The 26,792-nt window shown below is 39.6% G+C and overlaps 1 protein-coding gene across 6 annotated transcripts in view; it reads right to left on the bottom strand.

The window, feature by feature from the left end:
- The window catches only part of RASAL2 (RAS protein activator like 2), a 191,257-nt gene that overhangs the window by 46,233 nt on the left and 118,232 nt on the right, over positions 1 to 26,792 (bottom strand). For 5 of the 6 annotated variants that reach the window (XM_049808232.1, XM_049808234.1, XM_049808235.1 and 2 more), the window contains one exon: positions 9,752 to 9,858. In XM_049808232.1, the coding sequence (XP_049664189.1) occupies positions 9,752 to 9,858 (107 nt within the window). Of the gene's footprint in view, positions 1 to 9,751; positions 9,859 to 10,635; positions 11,022 to 26,792 lie in introns of those variants that run through there. The other variant, XM_049808237.1, reaches the window with a different exon arrangement.

The following is a 26,792-nucleotide window of genomic DNA, read 5'->3' as shown; positions in this document are numbered from 1 at the left end:
AAAGCTGACCCAATTCAGCAGGAGTCCAAAAGTATTTATTATTGAGTCATTCCAAATCCCACTCAGAGAGGGACCATGAATATTAATTTTTGTGTGCATGCACAATTTTAAATTGGCATTGCTTTAACATTAGTGAAACATGTTCTTGGTTTAATTGAACATAATCTATTCCCTAACAAAATAAATATGCTATTTGGGGTTGAATAAGCCTATCCAGAGTTGACTATACAAAAAAAAATAATTAAAAAAATTAGGGGAAGAATATACTTAAGGATAAAAATTATTCAAACAAAGAGTGTACTTATTGGTCATCCTCAAAAGACTTGAAAACATTTGCAGTATTTGCTCTCTGTACCTTGCTGGCAGTTCACGCAGGGCCAGTGCTTACAGATGGACAACCTGGGAGCAGCATGAAAAATTTACACGTGCCAGAACTGAGCAGAGCTTTGCAACTTCCATTTGCCAAAGGAAATGTTTTTAAATACTGAATGTGATATAAAAAAGATGTAGTGATGAAAAATAAACTGCTATCTACAACAATACCACCTAACTGAAAGTTCTTTTTCCTTTTCCTTCTACAGAGAAGAAATCATTGCCAATGCTAATGACTGTAGCTTGTACCATTAAAAAGACAAAACCACCCTTACTTCCTTTCTTATTGTCTAGGTATATCTCTTAAATACTTACTTCAACACAAAATACACTGCTGTTTGGTTCTTACACCTTATAATGAAGTGTCTGAGCTTTAGGAATCATCATGGAACTTTTTTAAAAACAGTGGGAATTTTACTGCTTAAACAAACACCCTCAGACAAAAAGATGCAAACTTATTACCCAAACTGCCAGAAATTATAAGACTATGTTCTTAATTAAAAAAGTGCAAAACATTGGTAGGATAAATTAGCTAGGATGCAATTGCAAAAGATCAGTACTGTCAGTCCAGTGAGAGAATGACTGTAGAAGAATTACCCCTTAATCTCTCGAGACAGATTTGATGGTCCACACCTAATGGGACAAAGCTTAGTACAAATTCCCCTCAAAACCACATGTTTAGTGGAACGGGGCAGGGGGGTGCGAGCAAGCCGGGGGAAGAGAGCAAGCGCAAGTGAGCACAAGAACATACTCAATAGAGCATGTGGAATAGGTTCAGAGCAGGTTCATCATCTCAGCCAAAAGCATCAAACACCGGGCTAAGAATTCCCAATTCTTAAAAATTACCTAAAAATCATTCCATCCCACTAAGAATTCTATTCATCTCATTTGGAAGTTAAGCATCTCATCTCTCTCACTCTGCCAAGAAGAAATCACCATAGGAGAAGTGATAAATTCAGCAGGCTTTTATAACTTCCCTCCATAGCTGCACAGGGAAAGCATAGAAACTCTGACCCCAAGTATTTTAAACTCAGGGATGGTTGTTGGTTAGGGCAGCTTTGGCTTTAGGAAATGCTCACTCCGTGCCAAAGATGACAACTGTCTGTCTGTCCCTAATCTCAGCAGAGCAGCACATGAACTGCCCAACAAATTCAAAGGCAGCCCAAGTATGAACTACTCAACTCATTAACTATTGCTCCCTATAGACGTACTGATTCTTCACTTTGGAGAGAACAGCCCATGCATAATAAATAATGATTGTCTTTGTTGTTTTGAAAGTGAAAGGTTAATTCAGCCATGAACTAATAAAACTATATATAACACGAATTATCCATCAATAGAATGCAACAGTATTAGTGGAAGTTTCAAAGCCCCAAAACCACGGTAAAATGGGTGACAATAAAGGTTCATCTTATATGCAATACTGTGGTTTGCAGGACCGTTACCTACATTAGGTATTTCTGGGGACAAACACATTGCCTTTTGGAGGCTTGCAATGCATCTTGAACATTTATAATTCTCGATGAGGAGCACTAATGCATTATTAATAACAGCAGGTGGGTAACTTCATTTACAGAGCGATGAGACTTGTTCCCTCTGAGGGGAAGGATTGAATGGATACAAAGATAACACTCAAGTGACTATGGACGACAGCAGAACTGCTTCCCAACTACTGTGCGTTGTTAGCACATGAAGGATTTTATTTCTTAAGCTGCTCACAAGCAGCTATCAAGGAGGAAAAAAAAAAAGTCGCAGCCAAGTGAAAATGCTCTCCTGTGCCAGTAACATTGTAAAGCTATGGGAAGCAAAGAAGCAGGGGAAGATAGCCAGGTTGTAAAATGGAAAGATACAACTAGCAGGAAGTTCCAGGGTTTAGGAGCAAACATGGTGAAGTTTACTATCCCCTGTAGAACAACAGCAAAGCGCCAATATAACTAGCAAGGAGATGGAGAAATTTTCTTATGAGCCCAGTAACAATCATTATTAAAATATTAGCAGTGACTACCTTTGAAAACACTCTCAGCTACTCACACAGTAGAAAAGCAGATGATAACAACTCTACATACATCTTGGTGGTAATATATAGAACAAGACCGTGACTTCCAACAGTCAGATTCCACCATCAACTCATCCATAAAGCCTGGCACTGTGTCACTGAAGAGGTGGTTTGTGCACAGGCGGAGAACAATAAAAAGCATGTTTGAATGTATAAACAAAGGATAAAGCACAATAAAAGTAAAGTGGTATTATGTAAATCTGCCATAGCTTTCGCACTAATGCACCACTCTCTTCTGATCTTCTCATCTCAGCAAGAAAACTAGAACAAAACTAAACTCCAGAAGTATAAACTGATTAAAGGCAGACAAGAGGGGGATTTACAAATGATATGTTTTAAAGACTGACTATTTATTTTAGAAACAAAAGCAAGAAGGTATTATAGATGTATAAAACAAATAGAATGGAAATTAACTAAGCTCCTCATGCACCCTGTTACATAAGAAAACCAAGGGGCAATTTAACATGAGAGGCAGCACATTTAACTGATTGTCAGGAGACCTTTTCTAATGCTATCTATAAATCAACCCGTAGAATTCTCTGCCATAAGATATTATACAGACAAATTTTTTCAGCAAGATTAAAAAAGGATTATGTGTTTATATAAGGAAGAATAACATATGTAGCTGCATTAGTCAGGTTTAAAAATAACAAGAGTGAGCAATTATCATGCTTGAGGACACAAGCTGATCAACAGCAAGGATCAGGAAGATATTTTTCCCCTGATGGGACAGCACTGCAGATTTGGCCAGATAACAATTTCAACTTTCCAATGAAAAATTGTCTACAGTCACAGGAGGGGTGCAGAATAGGATGAACAAGTTTAAGAACAATAATAATAAAAACAAGGAAATGGAGAGGATACCACAACAAGGATACATTGATAATACATCTATTAATAAAATGTATCATAAGACGGCATGTACTTTGCATGATATGCAGTCAAAAGTACTAAAGGAATCAAATTTCCAAGTCACTGGGAATCATACTAAAAAATTCATGAAGAAACAAGAGCTACCCAATAGCTGTGGACAGCTACATCAGCTTTTCAGATCCCAGTTCAGCAAGGTGTTTAGCATGGACGCAACTGGAAGCAGAGCCTGGCTGCCTTCATGGGAGCTGTCCACATCAGGCACTAGCACAACAGCATCCTTAAAAGGCCCTATCCAGGAATTAAGGAATAGAGGTCAGAAGTCTATCTAGAGAACAAGAAAACAACAGTGATAAACAATAAATAAGAAACAGGTCACCCAAGTCTATCGGAGTGTTTAATGAAACAAGAGTTATCAGCTGCAGCCAGTGGAGTACGTGGAGAAGTGATGGCCTCCAGCCTACCTCACCACGATTCGAGCAGCTGCATTTTTGTCTTTCCCTCACGTCAGGAAGGAGGCAGTAATTTTTGTGACCCTGGCTCTTTAGTCCCCTGGCACACAGCCAGTAAGCAGCCCAACACTTCAAAATACCTTTTGATAATACAACATACATACTAATTAGAAGAATTAATGGAAATGAGCTTTGTCAAAGCTAGTAACACAAACCTGAGAACTGGCTGCAGGAATATCTAAAAAGAGTGGTTATGACAAGTGGTGAGGTATCAAGGTAGAAGAAAGGATCCAATGGGATGTGGTGGGGATAGTGGCATGACTGCTTCTGTTTAACATCTTTGTTAATGATCTGGAAGAAAAGTTAAACAGCACATTAATTACACTGAGCTATATTAAATTAGGAGGTGAAGCGAGGGCCAGGGAAGACAGAGAAATAACACAAAGGGTTGTGAGCAATTAGAAACTGATAACACACATTCCTGTGAACTTTAGTACCAGAACTTGGAGAATCAATTGAAAGGAAGTAAAACCAGAAGAGCAAGAAAAGTGATAAAAGGGCCAGAAAGACTGATTTGCAGAGGATGCACTAATTAAACTCTGCATGACTTGACTAAGCCATGGTTTGGAGGTAAAGAATAGAATGAGTTGGTGCACATTTAAACACTCTTAAACGAAGGACAACTGGAATGTGACCAGTGTTTATAGCTATATGCATTCATAGTTCCCCTGCGTTAATTGCAGGGGAATTAGATAAAGTCTTTACACCAAACATGAGAAAAATGTTCCTGCTGTTTGAGGTCCACCAGACAGTGTCACAGGCTGGATATATCCGTCATCTGACTCAATGTTGGAAGTTTGATGCAATGAACAAATCCACTTTGGCAGAAAGATATTGTGAAGGTTATAGAGCCTATGAACAGTATTACCCCAGAATAAAGATACGGATGAGAACTTGGTGAGCAACCTAGAGATAGCAAATTACCCATTTATGCCTTCCGGCAACATCTACAGAATAATAGCCGGCATACCTAAGCCATCACATCACAGGCAAATGATAAAAAATGAAAGCAGATTCAAATGTGTTACGGTAAGAAAAGAGTGGAAAGTGGAAATAAAAATGTTAATCTTACAATAGGGAGGACAGATTTGAGCACAACCAGTTTTTCATGAAGGATGCCACAATGCCTCACACTAAGGTAAATCAACAATTCCATCTCTGCATCGGCGCTGACGCAGAATTAAAAAGATGTACTTGTATGCCATCAGGTCACATGGCCAGAAAAGATCAGACTTGTTCTAACCTGGCAGCATGACGGTAGTGGAGCTGTGCTCAGGAGAAGCAACAATCTTGCTGACTGCATAAAAGATGAGGCTGGGCAGCCGTGAGATCTCATCAAGCTGTGACCTTCACTTAGGCTGGCTGCATTGTCTTCTGTTCCATTTAGCAGTACTCTTAAAGAGCAAAGAGGCAGACAGTATTTCTATAGATCCAATTATACTCTTGACTAGAAACAAACCAAGGCAGGCAATCTGTAAGTATCAGTCTTCCCATCAAATGCACACAGGGTTCCTATAAAAATCATTTTATTTAGTTCAAAGATTGTGTTCTGGCTTTCCTATCTCATTTGCACTTGTTTCTTCGCCTCTTTCTTGCCTTTTTTCCTAATAGCCAGAAGACATGGATGAATCATGTATTATTTGTAATAACAACTCACTAACAACCCTACCCCAAAGAAGCAAAAATTGGAGAGCACAATGTGAGTCTGAAGAGTGGATTAGCATTTCCTCTCTACCCTGCCACTGCAGGAGGTTTGAAGATTTTGATAATCTCATATTTACCCTGGTCCCTCAATTCCAATGCCAGAGCAATGAGAGAATATGGTCAGTTGCCGCAGTGCTGCCGGGGCTCAACAGTGCAACAGTAGGGAACGGGATGCACTGAGACTGAGACACTCTGCCAGGACATAGTGTGTGTGGGAAGGGAAAAGCTGGTTTCTCGCCCACCTATGCGTCACGATGCCTACTTCTAGCCAGTTCCGTATGCCTTCCTATTTGTTCAGTCAAATAATATTCATTATTAAAAATATGACTTTTCCTATATATGCATATCTATAAACAGCACACATCTGTCTATATGTGAGAAGACACACGCTTCCTCATCTCAATTTTCCTACCTTTTGTGCCCTTCTGTTCTCTCTCAATATTCCTCCCAGATATGCTTGGAAATTGTCAAACGGCAATAACACAACAGAACATAAATGTAGACTAATGTTTTAACTGCAGACAAGAATATTTGGGGAAATGTGGAAGAAAAAGAAAGGACAAGCACCAAGAGCTCCTATCTCTATATATGCCTTGTGCTGTGCAATGTCAGCATTAGCAGAATTCACTTTATTCCCCTTGGTGGGAGATAAGCAGAACAAACACGTTGCACATGCTGGTCCATGTAGTGGTTAGTCCCGAGAAAAAGTATGTTTGTAAGAACTGAAATTCTGCTTTTCACACAATAGTAAATTTAAACATATGTCTTTTCCTCCAGTGCACACGCAGGAGGTACAATGGCTAATTTCCTGAACTTTACACGTCAGCCCCTTAAAATAAATCCTTCATTGACCACTGCCACTGAAAAGACTACTTAAAAAATGTCTCGTCAAGGAAATGTTCACTTAAAGGCCATTATGCTGTTATGAATCAAAATTCCAGATGCTAAACAAATGCCAATTAGCAGTATTAAAAAAACAGATGCCCTGTTCTGAGTGAGTACCACTGCCTGGTGTTGGAAAGGAAGAAAAACTGCACAGAACATGCTGGAAGCCACTGTCCTATTGAGAACACAGCTTTTAAATAGCTTTTCTGAGAGGCAAACTTAAAAAGCTGTAAAAGCAACTTATTATGAAAGTCTCAGCATAATTTTCCATCAGTATGGAAGAAGGTTAAGCTGTCCCCTGCCTTAAGCTGCTTTATGTTAGAAATCCTAGCAGTGAGTAGAAGAGGTATGGCACAGAGTCAGGTCCATGGAAAGAATAACTGAGACAGCACTACACTGCAGCTACCTATAGCCTTCCAACCTATACTGTAGGTGTCAATGTTTGGAAAAACAAAAACGTAAGTTCTCTTATTATTAATCTCCTTTATATGTACAATAACTCCCTATCAAATAAAGATGACCTCACACACACACATGCACAAATTTGAAGCCATTATAAGCACCCCTTACTTCACCTGAAGCTCAGACCACTGATCTGAGACTTCCACAAGGTGCCCAAGTCATCTCACCTACTTCTGAGAGCTGGGAAATTCTTAATATAAATCAAAGGAAGAAACATGATTCCTCCCCATCTTATCATCCACCTATTAGATGTGTGCCAATCCACAAAGTTAACAGGGTATTTTATTTCAGTAGTTTTGGCTTGAGCTCATCTGTATTCTTAGGCAATCTGACTTCTAATTGCAGCTTGCTCTTTTAAAGAGATCAGAAGTTGGCACGTTTTAAAACAGAATGATCTCAGCCCCCACCTGCACCACAACCTGCTAAGGAGTAACAGCATATAAATGGGCTATTCAGAGCAAAACCTACAAAGCCAGAAGCCTTGTCCCTATGAGAAAGACAGGAGGGTGCATTATGCTCCTGGGTATACAGGTGGCCAGGCAGACAAAGAAGCATAATACCAGCTACATGTGGCACAAATAGCTTCTAGTTTTTTTGCTGGTTTATGCCCAAGAAAGGCAGCCATGTATTGCTTCCTGAACCTATTTGCCAGAGTCCTAAAAGCCCAATACCCTGCCAGGGGAAATGAGAAACATTCTGCAATGTTCTTGTTTTGAAAGGGAGCAGGAGCTAAGAAGTATTAGAGAACTATTACAGAAGAATTAGACAAACATTAAAACATCACTTAAAAGATAGGATCAACATTAAAAAAAACTGTACAAAAATGAGGAACAAACTAAAAAGGGGGCATATAGAACAAACAATACAGATAGCAATCAAACACTTCTGATATGGAGCTTGCAGCTGTTAGACGAAGACTATGACAATGCATGTATACATAAAGGCTAGGGCAATTACTTGTAGATGAACACAAAGAAGACAGAGAATTTCTTATATATGAAGATGAGAATAGCTAGGACTTTTGAAGGCTCTCAGAGTTCAGAAATCCTCCTGGAACTGTGTGGACCATGGGTTCAGCATAGAAGTCTCAGAACTTGACATAACAGAATATTCTTGTGACAACTTCACATGGAACTAGACCAAGACCCTTTTTTCCCCAAGGACCACCCAGAAAACAGGTCATTGAAGTGATAAAGGATAGTTCATAGAATCACAGAATAGCTGAGGTGGGAAGGTTCCTCTGGAGATTGTGTAGTCCAACCCTCCTGCTCAAAGCATGGTAAACTAGAGCAAGATGCTGAGGACTGTGTGGCCAGTCTGCTTTTGAATGTATCATCAATGATGGAGACTCCACAACCTCTCCAGCCAACCTGTGCCAGTGTTTGATCGTCCTCACAGTGAAAAAAGGTTTTTCTTATGTTTAAATGGAATTTCTTATATTTCAATTTGTGCTTACTGCCTCTTGTCCAAAGAGCCTGGCTCCGTTGTCTTTATTTCCTTTCATCAGGTTTTATACACATTGCTAACATTTCCCTCAGTGCTTTCTCTTCTCAAGGCTAAGCAATATATTCTGCTTTAACTGCTACTTCAGATATTTTTTGAACTAGAGGAAAATGCAATTCATGGTCTTTCAATAGACATTGGAAGTTCAAGTTTTGTTCTGACAACAAAGCCTTTACAAAAGAAATATTCTTCACAATGAGGATAGTCAAATATCAGAACAGGTTGTCCAGCAAGGCTGTGCAGTATGCATCCTTCAAGGTTTTCAACACCTGATTGGAGAATGCCCTGAGCAACTGGATATAAGTTGGTCCAGCTTTGAAGAGGGGGATAAATCAGAGACTTCCAGAGGTCCCTTCCGATCTATATTATTCTATGACTCTGAAAAGGGACCAAGTATGGATAGCCAGTATATTCACTGCTTCCTTGGTCCCTTTTTCAATTCCAATAAATCATGAGTTTACAGGTTTATTTTTAAAATGACACAATGTAGGATTTAATAAAAACCCAAGTTTCACACACATATGGATCTAAAGTGAGCTAGGAACTGTGCTTAAAAGGGATGCGTGCTGTCTAAACCAAAGCAAGAACATATACACCAAGGTACAAAAATGGTACTCATGTCCATAGAGAAATATACAAAAAACTTGATATTCACTAGATAATTCTTCTTCTGTTTTTCCTCAGGTTTTAAAGTAGGCAGATTACTTGCCAAAAATAGAGGGGTATGAAAATACTTGCAATATTAAAGTTAGGCATTTTAAAACATGAACAAATATTGTTAAAAAAATTACAGAGCACCTCATTTTAACTTGAAGCATTTGCCCTCAGTCTAATAATAGAAAGGCCTTTGTGCTCTTGGATGCACTGACCAAAGACTGATACAAACAAGAAAATCTGGACTCTAGCTGAAAATGTCTTATGCAGACTCACAGCCAACCAAACTCTCGACAAAAAGTGAATAGCTAAAGAGCAATGAACACACCTGCAGAAATTTCATCAGCTTCCGAATAAACTATAAAGCCATTTCAATTCTCTATGGACTTCAGTGGCATGAGGGAAAATAACATGCTATCACCAACCTAAACGAACTTTTTTCCTAGTCAAAATTGAATATGTAATGCAATCCCTGGTGGCGACTTCAAAAGTATTTATATAGGTCACTGCCCACATTAACACTGATAAGTTTCACTATTTGCAACTTTAGATCAAGGCAAGGAAAATAAGCAAGTTATGGATCTACCAGAGATAATACATGACAGTTGATAGCAATGCTCCCCGCTCCACCCCCCCACCCCCCCCCCCCCCCGCCTTAGTTGTACACTGTGATATTTTCATGTCCTCTTCCTATTCAATGAGAAAAATTCCTTTGCAGGAAAGGCACACTTACTGGCACTTTAAAAGGAGAAGTATTCGAAGCATCCATGGAGTTGGTTTTCTCAGAGGTGCTGGTCCCGGAGATGCTCCGTCTGCGAGGAGATCTCTCTGCTGGGACCTCTAAGGAAGAGAAGGAAAAGAAGGTGAATGGATGCTGGGGGGTGGGGAATAGTCAGATTTTATGCTCTGTAGGACAGACACCTCAGCAAAGTTTCAAGTGCGTTACTAAACTGCTGAATTACACTCACTTATTTTTCTACATCTTATTTACTTACTAAATCACAATGGCATTGCCACTGACAGATTCAAGGTTGTGAATCTGACTTGATTGTAGGCAATAAAAATAAAAAAATGCTGGTAAAGATCAATACTCAAACATATTTAGTACTCTATTACTAGATTGTGAGATAGTATTCAGAGAACTTTTTTTTTTATTTTTTTTTTTTTTTTACATAAGCAATGCAGTAATTAAGAGATAACTAAAATCAAGACACAGGGAAGCTCAATTTTAGTCACAGCTGAACACAATTTGAGAAAGGTCAAAGTTCGGTCTTATATGATCACACTACTTGCTCAAACCATGCAACCAGCAGAAGACTCATCAACTGCCCAGGTAATATGACACATATATCTCTGCAGATAAAAAAAAAATAGGTCAACTTCTCCTCATTCTGGCAATATGACCTTACTAAGATATGACTTTGGCATCTTAAATCCATGCAGGCTGATCTGACGAGCACAAATATTCATAAAAGACGCACTTATCTTTTTCTAGTATAAATATTAGAATAATAGCATAATAAAGCATACACACTATTAAAAATCTCTACACAAACACACATATACTGTACATATATGCATTTTTATATAAAGCTAGATACACATACATATAGATACCTTTATCACAACTGCTGCCCATCTCCAGCTCAATTGCCAGACTTAAAGGAATCCAGCTTCACAAAACATCCCCCAACACAGGGAGGGAAAAAAATCACTTCCTAGCAGAAAGTCCATTGTTATCTTCCAAATCTTAAAGAAAAGGAGTAAGCCGTGACTCCAGATAGTGACATTTTGACTCCTGCCGTTTTCCTTTCAAGAGACAGATGCAGCTTAAACTTCCATTTCTGGCCGCCTGGCCCTGGGGATCCGTGCTACTTCCACTTAAGAGAAAGCTGGATCTCTCCGTTCCCCCTCCCTTCCCACAGCTTGCAGAGAGCAAGCGAGCAAGCGAAAAAGAAACACACAGGACTGCAGCTATTCAATCAATCGCTCCGACTGCACATCCTCATTAGTTACTTTCAGGCTATTAACAGACGCCCAACTGCCGGCTTCCCTCCGCTACAGAAAATTTCACTGTATATCCTGATTCACAGCAGCAAAAAAGGTTTACAGAGATAGACTGCCAGCTGGTTCCACGAGAGCAGTGTCTCCCTCAAAATAACCGAAGAAAAAATGAGAAAAGCCTTCTTCAGGGATAACATTACTTGTGATGTCTTTGCATACCGGATTTTGATTTCACCAGAGTTATAATACGTATCTCCCATGGATGCTTGAAGAATGACAAAATGGAGCATATTGAACGAGAGGCTAAGAAATCTGGACCCTGCAGTATGTGTCTCACACGGCAGATATTTATCTTTTAAAAAACCAAACTGCTAATATTCAGCCTCTCAATCTGCTTGTAACCACCGTGAGGAAAGAGCTGCTAAGGGGGAGAACAGCCTCCTGAACTGGGCAAACAAAGTCTAACACACAATGTAGCTACCACTGGAAAATGGGCAGGGCACAGCTGCTCGCTGCCAACCATGAGGACGATGCACAAGCCCTGCTCGCACCGACCAAGTAAATCACGGTCTGTCAAAGCTTGCAATAACTGTGATAGAGCAATACCACTCTCGGGGAGATTTCTCCTTCAGCTGATGAGCAGCATCGGGCACTTTCTCTTACAGCTAAGGAGGCATCGCCTGTTCCAGTGCTGGAGGGTAAGTCCCTGTCAGGGCACCTTTAGAGAACACTGTGCTTAGAGCAGGGCCAGTGCTAGACCAAGGTTTTTGAGTAATGGTCACAGCCACACTATCGCAGGAGCCTTTGCAGAGGTTGCTAGTTTTATCTGAAGATGCGCTCTTTTATACTGCCAGCCTCCTCCCCCGGCCTTCACAAAGGGAAACTTATTTTCTGCAGCACCTGTAAGTACTGCTCTCCCAAAGAGAGCTGTATTACATTGGATTTAAATGATTGCTTCTGCTGTTCTCACTGTAAATGTAATGAAAGCAAATGGGAGTGATATATTCACTTGCAACTGGGCACTAAAGTGAGCACCTTTTATTTTACATTGAATAGTAATGCGTAACGTAATAGGTTTGGCTTTCTCCACTTCTCACATACAGGAAATCACATCAAAGCTCCTTCAGCAATTTAACACAGTCTGTTAACTTTGCTGAGTCATGAATGAAAACAGGAGCCTGAATCCCCCACTATTTTCAACAATAGGTTCTGCAGGAGTGGCAGTTTAGGAAAAAGTTTAAGTTTAAACCAAATGGAGTTGCAAAGCTACAACAAGGAACATACATGCCTGTCTCTCCTTGCCTTCCCTCTTCCCCCGACATCCACCCAGCAGCAATTCAAGTTCTCTGCAAATAAAACACTGAGATTCCACTGGTAAAATGAGTTTCTTCCACTCTCAGACCATCACAGAAGTGTACCAAATGGGAAAGGGAAAATGAAATATTCACAAGGTGCCTGCAATGAACTAAAAATAAAACTACCTTTCTCTCTCTTCTCCTTCTAAAAAAACATGAGCAAATAAACAACGTGCTCAGTCCCCAGGAAAAAGACCTAGATATAGCAAAATTGTCGAGATATGTTAACTGGAAATCAAAAGCTAAAGCAACCTGCTATGATGCCCGTAGAATGGTGTTTTTGCTGAGTTGTGTAAAAAAAATCTATACTGTCACCACCAGGCAAAAAATGAGACGGTTCCCTCCCCTGCTCCACAAGTAATGCTAGAGGCTACTCTTGCATAATCTTCACCTGCTGTAAAAATCAATGCACCTCTCATCGGCTTAGTATTAAATTACAACTGCTTTCTGCATTGCTCACTCTCAGGGACCAACACTACAGATAAATCACATTGTTTCTATGGATAAACAATGTGAAACCCTTTTCATCTACTCTCAATTTGTGGGAAGAAAAGAAAATGAGGAAAAAAAGAAAAGAAAAAAGGATAGACAGATCTTTCCCCTTTCAACCTTAAAAAAATAATCCATCAAACAAATGAGTTGTAAACATCCCTGCGGGACACTTCTAAATTAGCACCTTATATATTGGTGATATGCAGTAATATTTACGTAAATAAATATTTACGCAAATATTTACACACTACATAGAAACAGTCAGTTACAAATTAGCTGAGCCAATTACTCAGCAATGGCAGACGCCTCTGAAGAGGGAACTGCCCAAGGATACAATGAAGGTAGGTCTCTTTTTACATCTTCATATTGCGCCACTCTACCCTCTGCAACACCAAAGCTTGTTTTGTTGGCCAGAAGGCAGGTTTGTGTAAGACAAGTGCCACTTACTACTATGATAGTGGTGATGATTGACCTCCTTTGAAGGCAACCATCTTGGCCACAGCGGCATAGCCTCAATGACCTCCAGTTAGGTTGCGGCTCTCGGATTTGATCTGAATTTCCTATTGCTGGGTGCTCTGGCCACTTGAAATCTGAAACCTTGCTGTTGTGGGAATTTGTATTCTACCTTGAAGAGCTTTTTCTTAGGGTGGGAGAAGTAGAGATGAAACAAACCTCCCAGCTTTGCAGGACAGTGCTTGCTACTCTATCTCCATTTTTCTGAATTAGAAATGGATTGGAGAGGGGCAGGGTAAACTATCAGGAACAAAGAAACATCCTCAGGGGTTAGCATGAAAAGAATGAAGTTACTGAACTTGCAAATAAGGTCACGGAAACAAAGATTACAGGGGTGTCCGTGATTTTGCAAAGGGCAGTGCAATGAAAGTACTGCACAGTTTCAGTGGAACTTGCATCAAGACTGCGGCACCTTCCAGACTGGGCATGTGTCCTCCCAGGACTGGCAAGAACATCTCCAGATTTGAGTTCCTGCTTATGGAGTCCAGGAGGTGACTATAAAGCAGTCCCTAAGACCTACCTGGAGATGGGAAAAGGGGTAAGCACGCTGGCAATCATAACTCCTGTCATTACTCATAAGGGGCTGGTACTGGTCTCTGTCACAGTGAACAACAGATCAGACCATCTACTCCAGGCTGGCAGGTCCCACACTTCTGTAATAAAGTTCTCAGTCTGGTCATATTCTGCACATGAGCCTTTTATCAGTGGTGACTTTTAGCGGTTCATAACAACACATGGCGCTTAGCACTAACCAATTATCTGCTACCGCACCCTTCGCTCTGATGTGCGAGAAAGATTTGGATTTGTGAAAAGCTACATTTACCATCCACTGAAAATAAAAATTATACTACTGACAAAAAAACTAATTAATATTTATTTCCCAGGACACAGATTCTGTTGGCGGTGGGGGGGGAAATCCATCCTCAAATTCATTTTCCAGATATCTTTCTTTAGTATCTTTGTGTTGCCTTTACTAGGAAGGGGGCAGACTGCTGGTTTATATTACCTACTGGTTAGGAAAATAAAAGAAAGATATTATAGTAAGATTTCAGGGATTGGGACTTCCTTTCATTTTGTCTGCACACATCCTGATATGATGGTACCTTGGTCTGCGACTAGAGGGGATAGAGAGTATGATTCATAAAAAGAATCAGTTCATTCTGCCTCTCAAGTCTAGCTTAATTGCAGGCATTTGCAAAATACCAACCCAGTTCAATACGACCAATTACCTATTCAGAACCAAGCGTTCCCAAAGACTGCCTCTCAGGTGCCCTTGTATTAAAATATCCCCAGCTGAAACAAAACCAAACCCCACCCAAATATTTTCACCCCCTTTATATAGCTGCCTTGGCACTCCCCATGAGAAAATGGTAATTGCTGCTGGTCAGAGCATTAGCTGAACAATCAAACAATCCTGCAATTAGCCTCTTGTCTGAAGGAAGGATCAATAAGCTACACATACTATACCCCATTTTTTTAAACAAAATTTGTCATTGTTTTTAATGTTGTAGCACTCATGCAGCAGTAGTTACCACAGTGGACAAACAATCTAAATATTTACTTTTTAGCTATGCAATTTTAGGAATTCATCTGCCTGGACAGGTTATTGCACATTTCAAATATGGTAATGCCTAGAGGTCTCTTACCAGAATGCAGCATGGCTAGACTAAGTACCGAACAGGCACCATTTCTGCCCCAAAGAGTTTACAGTCTTAACTTGAAACAAGGCTCTATTAGAGTGTGATAAACCCTACACAGGAGTCAGGAGGGAAGAAGTACGTTAAGAAAATAACCCTTCATGGGCCTCTGTGTGATTATTTATTCTTAAAATAAACTTATACTAAAGTTATTATGCCCAGATAAATAACCAAATTCTAGGGGGGTGAAAATAAGAGTATCTTGAAGAAAGAGTTGGGGAAAAAAAATCTTAGTTATCAAACATTTCTAAGAACAGGAAAGACAAGTGTTTCTCTCAAAGAAGACAGACAGAAGAGACCCTACTGGGGATGTAGCAATGGACTAGAAAGGACTAAAGGATTTCAAGGCCTCCTTCAGCACTGTTTTCTACTCTGTTAAAAGGCCAATTACTCTTACGGATTAACTACAAAAGAAATACAGAATAAAAACCTGCAGCACTTGACTTTTTGTGACTTAGTATTTCTTTTACAAACACACTTAAAGAAATAACAGGCTCAAATCTAAGCTTGGAATAGTTGGAGCACTTATAGGTTTGCCATTGGCAGCTAGTTTTTGAAGATGCTATTCATAGATGTAACTACCAGTTCAGTGGTTTACTACAGAGACAGAGATTCAAGATTTGTTTCACGGGCCACAGGAACTACAGAGCTTGTTTCTTAGTTTACAAAGACAATACACTAAAACTTTTAGCTTGTAGGGCTTGAAAACAAACCACAACAGAGATACTGCCCTTCTACTCTGCTACATTTTTATTAACTATTTTCATTGTGAGTTGCTGGCCACCTATCACAGTGCATAAATAATGAAGGTGCTTGTTTCACCCTGATGGTTTGGTCTCCTCCTATATGCTTATATTAAAAAAAAAATTAAACCCCAACATACATACATATGTAATTTTAAAAAAAAGTTTTATATGCATGAATGAATGTTCATCAAGTGGGAATACTCAGATGGGTTGCTAATTCAAGTATTTTCATTCCAAACAAACTACTGGGTCGAGCCTATTGAAAAGGGAGTATCTAGTTACTTTCAGAGCCTTTGAAAAATAAATAAGCATTTCAACAAGTATAAAAATTCAACATGCTCCAAAGCAGTTTATGATGTATCAGTACAGCATATACATTCAGTAACATTATGGCACTCACAATTTAGTTAAGACAGAAAAGACTATTTTTGTCTCATTATCTCTTTAGGGTTGTTTCAGAGTGCTCACGTGACAGCAGTAATGAGAAAGAGATCTCTTTGGGTGCAGTCAGTATTTACTCATGGTTTCTTCTACCTTGGTGAAAATACAAACCAGCTGACAAAATGAGTGACAGTAATAAAAGGCAGAAAGATAGAAAGTGTTAGGAGATCTGTAAGAAGGAACAACGAGAAATGTCTGAACAGCATCTTTCAGATGAGTATTTCCTAATGAAATAGGACGACACATATAAAAATAAATAGAAATGTTAATGTTTTATCTTGGAGTAAGCATTCTCTCTCATTTTACTCACTTGGGGAGAATTCAGACATGGGCCCAATTCACAGACAGTCATAAAAATTGAATTAAATGCCTATGTAAGAAGCTTAGGGTAAAAGCAAACTCAAAAAACCTGATCTGTTTTAAGTCCTGAAGTCCAAGTTCCTGTTCTGACTAAAATATATTATGCAAATTCTAGAAGGTATAACTTAAAGGAGAAAATTGAAATTTGCAGTGATAGCTTTTCCACATTTATCAAGACAACTAGACAGGGGGGAAAAAGCCACGTGAAGATACACATCAGAGAGAATGCAACCATGTCACAGTGTACTGAAGTGCACAAAAGCTACCAAGCCTGGAAAGGGAAATACAAAGGAAATTCTGCAAAGCTCACTAACTATAGAACTCCATCATCAAACAACTGCTAGATACCAATTATGATCAAAACCTCTCCCAGTCCATTAGCAGGGATTTTAAAAGATGATACTGTGCTTTAGTAGGGATTGAGTCAATCAGCCAAGTCTTGCAAGATGATCCAGGTAAATATCAAAGATTTTTAATTTACAGATAGGTAATTCTGTTGGTGTTAGACACTTGCGTTGTGCTGGCATATAAAAAATGCGTAATTGAATCAGTGCCCAGTTCAGAAGGTGCATAAATGACAGTTTAAGTCACTTAAAAGACATTTAAGTCATTGATTCCTAAAGGACTTTACAGTCTGAAGGACAAGACCTAACATGCAAAGCAGATGAATACACAGAGGAGGCTGGATGAAAGGGCAAGAATATCATAGGAGGGAATAATTTTTGGCTTTCAAGTACTGACTCTCACAATTTCTTTTTGCAGAATGTTCTGAGGAAACTGTATGTGGCATTTAGTGAGTACAACATCAGCTGTTACTAGACTGATGCATTCGCTTTGAGGTGGAGGAACGAATTCTCCAGGTCTGCAAATGTGAATCAGAAATGTAACAGATGCACGTCCCTAAACTGTTCAACATATCCTCTACATGATGTGCATGGCCATACAAAATTTGGAATAGTTGCCCCTTTTTAACCTCCTCATGCATCAGCTTCTAAAGCCTCTTTTAACGGTTGACTCCACGCACAGCAACACAAATTGCCTGGACAACTGTGCCAACACAAAAGCAGACACAAGGAGCTACTGCACATGACCTGGAGATGCTGATGTCCTCGTTAGTTCCTAATGATCTTGGACTGCCCCTGCTAATTCAAATTACCTTGTGTTTGCTGCAGAGAGATTGCACACAGACAATTAACACAGATCAGCTGATGCATGGTAACTTGTTCCCGCAATGTAATTTGTTTAGAGGCTTATGACTTAGACACGCATTACTATGATATCAATATTTATTATCCTCATTATTAAACAACAGCCTTAAGCCATGGCTTTCAAAACTGATCTTTTTACTCTCTCCGAAAGGGCTGTGAATCAAACCATTCTCTAAAAAGCAAGCCTTTGCTCTGGTTATTGGGATATTCCCACAAGTGACGGCTCTTGGGTGCACCAAAGATCGACAGCTCTTCCCTCCTCCTCTCAATGGGCCAGAAGGCAGCTCTAAGCTTCAGTACCTCTTGCTCACTATGGCAGGATTTTTGCCCTAAGCATTACGAATTATTGTTATGGTCACACAAAAAGAAAAAATCCCAAGGTACTGTAGACATCCGAGGGATGTCACTGAATCTGAAATACGGCCCCAGAGTTAAGACACCGTTTGGGAATTGGTATCTCTTTAAGATAAAAGAAAAAAGATAATTCAAGTAAAAATATGTACTTGGAGGCAAAAACTGCTACCTTAAATAGCTCAGCTTTGTGACACCCTTCAGACTCCAGTCTGAACAAATAATTCCTGGTGTTTCTGGGGTAAGATTTGGGAGACATCTTGAGGATCTCTTGTCTTGGAACAAAATGTGAATGCAGGCATACGTGTAAGGGGGGTAAAATCTCAGTCTCTTGAAGAGCAGCCCCAGTGCCCAGCCCATGCATACTCCTGTCCTTGTTCACGTCTGGTGTGATATTCCCAAAGAAGGCCAGAGCACATAGTGATGAAGTGCGAACAAATCAAAATAGACTCTGTGGGAGACCCTTACTTTCCTCCCACATTCTGTACTGTTCTGGACCTGCTAAGTAAGAGAACTGCTTACCGCAGAAAGACTAGTGTAAACTGTATCTACTGAAAAGAGCAGAGCCACACCAGGTACCTGCCTGTCGTCTGGATGGAGGACAACAAAATTGGGGAAAAAATAGTATCTGGATTGGCTGTCACCTACTTGACTGACAAAGATCCACAATGGTGACTATTGTACCTTGGGGTGGGGGTTGGGGGGTGGGGTGTATTATAGCAGATATTACAACAAACATTATTTTAAATAGTCCATGGAAAGGAAAAGGGGCATACATATCAAGCAGCCCGTCTGAGTAACTCAGTACCTAGAAATTATCAAAATAGGAAGAAAACAGACTGCATCCTCAGAACAACAGAAACCATTAAAGAGAGAGATGGAATGATTTGTGGAGATGGGATTAAAAGAACAAAACCAAATAACAACAGTTTGAGATAGCAACAGCTCAAAGGGAAAGACAAAACAATAATCAACTTCTATGTCTGAATTCCGTTTAAAATATTTTCAACCTTACTGGTATTTATGCTGGCCTACAAATAAAAGAATAGTTTCAATATTCTACCTGAATGCCATTAAACTAACGTGTAAGCATCCAGAAACAGAGCACAGGATTGTTTGATTGTGCTTCCTAGATTTAACTTCTAGGCTAGAGAAGTAACTGATCCCACAGCTGAAATTTTTATTCGAAATGCATCTAAACATTTATTTTAAGAAGAAAAACTTTCAGCAGTCTCCTCTGATTTACCTTACTGCTATCAGAGTTGAGAAGTTAAGTTGTAGGCAAGCTGACAAAAATGAGTGGAAGTAGACTGAACACAGTGATCAGCTGGTAAAATGGCACAGAGAAGAAAAACAGACCAGTAAGTAACATTGTTTAGTTCAGAAAGGATTTTCTGCTTGGCACATGCCCATTTATGACTTGACCTTTGCCCAATGTGTTTGCAACTATTTCAAACAGATTGTAACCAAGTTTAATTAACAATTGCATACCACTTAAAAGCTTTTAAACAGAAATAAAGTCAGGTAACTGAAGGACTGAAGAAATTAAGCACCAGTGAAAGTAGTAAAGGCTTCCCAGTAAAGTGTTAAAAAAAAAAAAAAAAAAAAAGTAAAAAAATACAGTTAGTACCCTACCGTACCAAGAAACGAGAGAAGGCTTTTCTCATCTTCTGTGCTGCTATCCAGCCATTCGGCCACATCACCAGGAGAAAGAAGACTCATTCTCCAGCCAGAAAACTTTTCCATACAGAAAATAATAAGTGAACGAAGCAGGGTAGGAAGGGTGGGGAGGAGCTGATGTTCTTGGGATTCCAGTACTCCAGTTATTGTCTACACTGACAACATGAGAGCGTGATCCTGCCCTGTTCTCTCAACCCTACATCTGACAGCCCGTACTGACAAAGCAGGCATGGGTGGGAGCAGTAAGTGGGATCTGTACTTGTTGTCCCTTTGTGTCAGGTTTCAGTCCAAGCAGGAACAGAAAGAAGGCAAAAAAGGGAAGCAGGGGAAACCGAGGTTTTAAAATCCAAAAGAGGTAGCAGGTTATGATAGAATCGGTTTAAGTAAAAAGATGAAATAGGTCTCAGTGCTGAAGAAGCTCAAATAAGTCGGCACAATAGCTCATCAGCTAAGTGTAGTATATCCCTATCATTCCTTATACTGTTGGCTTTGTTTGAAGGCTCAGGTATTATGCTTTATGCTAAAAGTAAAAACAGCAAGCTTAGAGGCAATTTAAGTACCCTCCCCATTACTGAAGAGCCTGCATTCCCCTGTTTACAAGCCCATTCCTGCTCCAGCTATTATAACAGCATCCCAGCCTTTCTTACAATGATTTTGTTCATGCAATGGCAGGTTGATCAATCTGTGAATAGGAAGCTCCCACCCCTCCCTCTCCCCTCCTCCTGCATGGCGGCGGCATTGATCGGCAATAATGGAATCTGCTTCTGACTGCCAACAGCAGCATTAGAGAGAGGGGAACTGCTCCTCTTCATCAGCGCGAAGCAGGCAGTCACAGCCCTGCTGGGCTTCAGCCTCGACTGCAACAGGGCAAATGAGGAAGAGGTAAGGAGAGAGCAGTGTTCTTGGGGGTTCAAAGAAGTCATCAGCACTAACGGTCAGTTATTTATTTAACAACAACACCACCAACAAAAAGATAAATGGGAAATAATTCTGCTCTGTCTAGACAGCAAGCTTGCTCTGCACAGCTTTGCAATGAAGACTTGTCATTGTGACTTTATGAAGGGTCACATTTAATTGTACAGGATTTATAGCATATGATTTATTCTACACAAAAGAGCATTTTACAGGTTTACACATGCACGAGCAGAGACGAATCCCAGTAAGTGAGGGACTCCTGGGCCCCACAAATCAAAATTGCCTTTGTCCTCAGGGGATGGAGCTGATGCGCTGATCAAACTGCACTCTTTAAAGAGACAGCTGCCTTTTGTTCACCATTTTCTGAACCTGTCTTTATTTTAAATAATTTATACAGTTGCCAATCCCTATTACAAACTAGGACACTTGCTGACCACTGACTAAAACCCAAGCCAAAACAGCAACAACGAAAAGCCATTAGATCAGCAAAGCGAAGAATTAGATACCAACCAACAAATGAAGAAAAAAAGAGCTATCAAGTCCCAGCAGGGAAGAAAATTCCAATTACTAAGACAAACTGTAGCAAGTATTGTTTGCGCAGGACAGACATTTTCATAAAACACCTGCCAAGCAGGGCAGATGCTATACAGAATTCACAATTAATGAGGGAACATGGGACAGACAGTTCAGGAGTGAGGTACCACAGCAGCATGGAAGACGTAGCCGAGGAGTCCTCCTGTTCACACTGAAAAAGCACATGCCTCCACCCCCAATATGAACAGAGATAAAAAACCGGAAACATTTCCTATGTAATATAAAATCCAATGATAGAAAGACATCAGGTACATTTCCCAAATATGCAAAAAATGAGCTTTTCCAAGAAATTTTACTGTGTGTGTGGGAGGATCACATTTTGTCCAACTCCTACAAGTAGGATCTTCTTTGAGGTAAGACTGTGCAAACTGATGACATAAATCTAATTGCAATAAGAATGGAATTAAAAAAAAATAGAGAAAGGATTAGATAGCTATTTTCTTCTATCTGATTGGTCAATATGAAACGAAAATTTCACCTCCTACCTTTCAGTGTTCTGTGAAACAAATACTGTGCCCACAACCACCTGACTGTCCATCCATTAAAAACTGGTTTAATTTGCAATATTAACGATCAACTCCATAAATAATAGGTTCTAGAGAAAACAAAGTTAAGAGTATTGATTTCTCATGAATGCTTACCAATTTTGCATCGTTTCTAGGAGTAGAGATTGCGTACAGATCCTGTTTTCCTCCCTAGCTGCCTCATCTTTTATCATAATTTAAGCTTTATTCATCCCTTTCAATGTTTTATAATCTTCATGGTAACAGGGAAAGTATATTAAATATCACATATGAAACTGGCTTATTGTAGTATTTTAAAATATGGGAACGTTAAAAACTTTGTAAAAAATGGAGGCAGTACTGGCAAAGACTTCAGTCAGGAGGACATAACTAGGAACTGAAAGAGCATTAAATTTTTTCATATGCAGACCTGTCCTGTGCATTAACATTCATGGGGCAACACACAGAATGTGGTGGGGGAAAACCTGCATAAATACTTCCCTACTATTTTGTGTGGTTTAACAGGTCACAATATCATGCAGGAAGCCTGTCTGCAATGGACTGTCAGAAGGTGGAGATACGCATCAGAAAAAAAAAGCATGAATTGAAAAGTCCTTGAAAGAAAGTCATGAACACACCCTCATTAGAAATCCAGGAAATTTAAAGCGATAAATAGATGTAGAACAACCACTGACATTTAGAAACACCAAATCCATCAAATTTAAAAGTAGAAATAATGATTACAATCATCTAACCTGATTTGAAACACCTTTAGAACATCACCCAGTGACTCTTGTCCATTCATTATTTCTAGTTGAACAAAGACACGTCTTCCAGAAAAAAGGACATCCAACTGTAAACAGACACTGCAGAGACATAAAGAGCCAGTCTGTTCCTTTGGTAAGCTGTTCCAACAGTTAACTCCACTCGTTCTTAGCAATTTGGTCCTTAGTTCCAAGATTGAATTTATCCAGCCTTATCTCCCAACCACTGGGCACTGGTTGACATTTGTATGCTTTGATACTCTCCATTATCAAACTCTGGTATCAGAAATGTCCTCACTGTTTACATCCTTTGAATACCCAGTTTCAAACAATCACTTCAAAAACATCTTGGAACTCCTCTGTAATATGATTTTTGTTTTTAAACTTTTGCTGTTCAAGAAAACCAGAGACTAAACTTGCTCTACAACTGCAGGAGGGATGTAGTGCCAGTCTCGCACTAAAGCTTGCCACAGGCAGAAGAAACACTGTGAATAGCTTCTTAAATTTGTCTTTCTCCATCTTAAAGCAGGTCTTGTGCTCTAGAGCTTACCAAAAGCTTTCAAAAAGCCTTGTCCAAATTTTCCAGGACAGCCAGGTTTTGAGATAAGCTGCAAATAAGCAGGAGAGGAACATTCAAAACATGACTAACTTATTTTCATGCTGTGAGACCTACCTACATTGGAAAAAAGTTTGTTGAACCAATGCAAATACAGATACGAATTGCTCTATTGACCAGAGTGGAAGTGTGCAAAATGTGAAAATATCCTATACTGGAATGATACAGACAGGTAGGAGAGATCAGCAAAGTAGTAATAAAAAACCCCAACAAACAAACCAGGAGTAAGAAGCAGCTAATCTCTCCAATATTAGCACTGGTAGCCATACAGAATAGCAGGAGAAAACATGAGAAAACTCCTTCAAAGTATTGGGGTTCATCTCCCTCACCCCAGAGTTCCAAAAGCAGACGAGTCCACATGGCTGAAAATTAAACCAAGGCCTTATGTTTTGGAACCTCTTATATAAACTAATCGTTTAAAACTTGTATCATCCCCAGCTGGTAATTCTTTGCATTACCATCAGTGAACGAGCTTCTGCTCCTTTCTGCAGTTGTCAGAAATGTCACCCTCCTACAGTAATGATTTTGAAACCTATGAAGCTAAGCAGCTTTGCCATCCCGTGGATTTAAAAATTAGCATTCTTGATAACTGAAACTACACAGAAGCATGAGTGCTCTGATTTTTCTACAGGAATTTTAGGAAATGATAATTCATAATATATGCAAATAATAGAGCACAGATGCCTTCTGATGCAGATGCTTTGTAAGCACAAAGTCACGGTAGTATTATAAATCATAACGTATTAATGTTCTCTGCATGAGGCATTTACAAGAAGAGGAAAAATGGATCTTTCTTGCACTAGGGACAGACTGATGGACTGATTGATGGATATTGCTATAGTCAGTAGATGATGTCTTCACAGCAATATACATCAGACATTGTACACCCAAGTCATTCTTATTAAAATGTTTTACAGTTAATTTAGGAGTGAATAAAGTCAGGATATTTGCACACTTGAAAAATTAAATGCTCCCTTCAGAACAGGGACACAATGGGTAGGGAGAGGGCAAATTTTTTTACAAAAAGCAGACAGGCAGAGACATATAAAATAGCTTGCTGAGGTTGCAGCACTAGTTAATCCACAAGAAACAATAAACATCCACTTCTCTAACTCCGGGATCAATGTCACATGTACCAGACAAAACTACTCACCTCTACACCTGTCCATTAGGAAATAAGAAAACTTATCCGAGTCATTTTGCCCTAGAAAGATGCAAAGCACTAATAACTTTCCAATCCTATTCAATACCATAGCACAGAACAAGCAAGCTAGCTTGAAAATAAGTTTCCCAGACATCTAAAAATGTCAATTATATATGCAAAAGGCTCTGTTTCCTGCATTAAATAATTTTAAATGCCTATCTAGAATGAAAGTAATTTTGCTTTGAGAAGCGGTATTACAATATAACAGCCTTCAAACCATGCTATAATCTAGCTCAAGACCATCCGGATGGACAAGGCCGAGTAACTCACTGTGTATTATGGAATCATGGTGGAAGGATTCACAATCCTTTTGTGACATGGATAACTTTTTGGCTTAAGCTTCATAAGCAAAACCAGTGTGTAATACCATGACACAATCCTACGAACAAGCTACGAGCAGTAGAACAGAATCATTCTGTGGCAATGTAAATCAATAACAGATTTACGTCAGACATGAGAAGATGTGGATAGCCCTGTTGGAGCACAGCAAAGTACACAGAAAGCCCTTTCTATTAGAAAAAACCCTGATGGACACTCAGGTCTCTCTTTAAGCCAGACTATTCTGTTGTGGAAAGTGAAACAGCGCTGATGAAGTACAAGCCCACACATACACAATATCGTCTAGTATTTTATCCTTTCAGATTGCTTAATAAAGTGATTTTAGCTCAGTCAGTGATCTTTAGCACTCACTCTCAACAGCTCTCATCCAGCTGAAGATGACAACCTCTACATGCCCCAGCACTGATGCAATATTATCTTTCACCAGGGTAATAGCTCCCCTTACTTCCCAGAGTGAACACCACCAGCCTTCCAAACCCAGCTGAGATCAGAGACGTTAACCTAGTGGTTACTCAGGAGGGAGGCAGAGCAAAGAATTTCCTAAATGACAATTACCGGAGCAGTGAGGAATCCAGGGGCAGCGAAAGCTGTGCTTGCTGACAGCCTGTAAAGATAAATAGGGACAGAAAGGCTCAAAATGAAGGTGAGAAAAACAACAAACCTTGAAGTTCTCTAGTATATAGTAATACAAGCAAGAGCTCCCTTGTACAAGCAACATTTTAAATAAAGTCAGGAAGCTACTTCCACACTTAGTTTTGACAGGGCAATGAAGACAAACAGGTCAGCAACTGAAATGAAAATTTAAACTAAACCCAAAGGGGCTAGTCTTTATAAAGCTCTTCCATGCCACTGAGCCTCCAAAATCATCTGGCCTCTTAGCTGACTATTCATACTTCATCTTTTTGGAAACTGAGCAGCAAGCCCCTACTACAAACACTTCAAGAATGGCTAAATACATAAGCCTAGTCATGGGCCTCTCAGACAAAATTCACTTAAGTCAGTTTACTTGGACACAAAGAACACCAGCACAGAAGTTGGCTTATAACTCCCTTGCGACATAAAGATACATCTAACTGCCCATATGAATCTAATCAATGCTTCAAAATCTTCTCCATAATAGCACACTATGCCTTAAGAGACCTCCCATTACATTGTGTTTCCTTGGTGCATATGAACTATTTTGAGTATAGCCAATATCTTAGAATTATAGACATGCTTTTCAGGTTGAAGAAAAAAAGCTGTCAGAAGCCTATGAAGCTACTTGCTACAGAGCTGAATTTTAAACTACTTTTAAAACACATCTTCAGTTTTTTCATAATATTTTCCTCTTGCACATTCTAACACAACATAAACAACATAAAGCTTTATTTATGAAGGATATCTGCCCCAGTTCCCTCTCTAGATCCCAGTACTGTGTTTTCCTGGCAAAACTGATGCAAGACTGTAATGCTGTAGGGGTTGGAGGAGAATCCTTCATGCTGCTGACTGTACCTGCCCACAAAATTACGTGTTGCTGAGTCTAAGACTATACATCCCTATACTTTTTTCCTCCAGGATGTATTATTAAAGAGATGCTTGAGGACAGCAGGAAGACTGGGAGTCAAACCATCAACTGAAGATCAACAGAGTGATCAAGACATGTGCCTGCACCCACACCACAGAGAATGTCCAGCATTGTATAAAGAAAGAAACTTGGTTCTATCTAGAAGCCGAGGAGGTAAGCACAGAAGGAACTATCACGCTGCTCATGCACAGCAAGAACGATGCAGTCTTAAAAGATCTTTAAAAAATAAATGTAATGGAAGAATACGCAAATGACTGTGATTTTGGTTCTTAGGCACGTTAACCCTAAGTAAGCCAGTTCCAAAAATCAGAAGAACTAGCAATAGGAATGTTTTACTACTATAGGTCAAACTGTTCTGTTGCCATTGTCCACTTTCCCATGGAAAACACTTCACCAACATTACAAAACAGTGACCTAACGAGAAGTAC

Source organism: Accipiter gentilis, chromosome 8 (assembly GCF_929443795.1).
Source record: "Accipiter gentilis chromosome 8, bAccGen1.1, whole genome shotgun sequence".
Classification (NCBI taxonomy): domain Eukaryota; kingdom Metazoa; phylum Chordata; class Aves; order Accipitriformes; family Accipitridae; genus Astur; species Astur gentilis.
The sequence above is the reverse complement of the archived record's forward strand: the minus strand, read 5'-3'. Positions and strand labels throughout refer to the sequence as shown.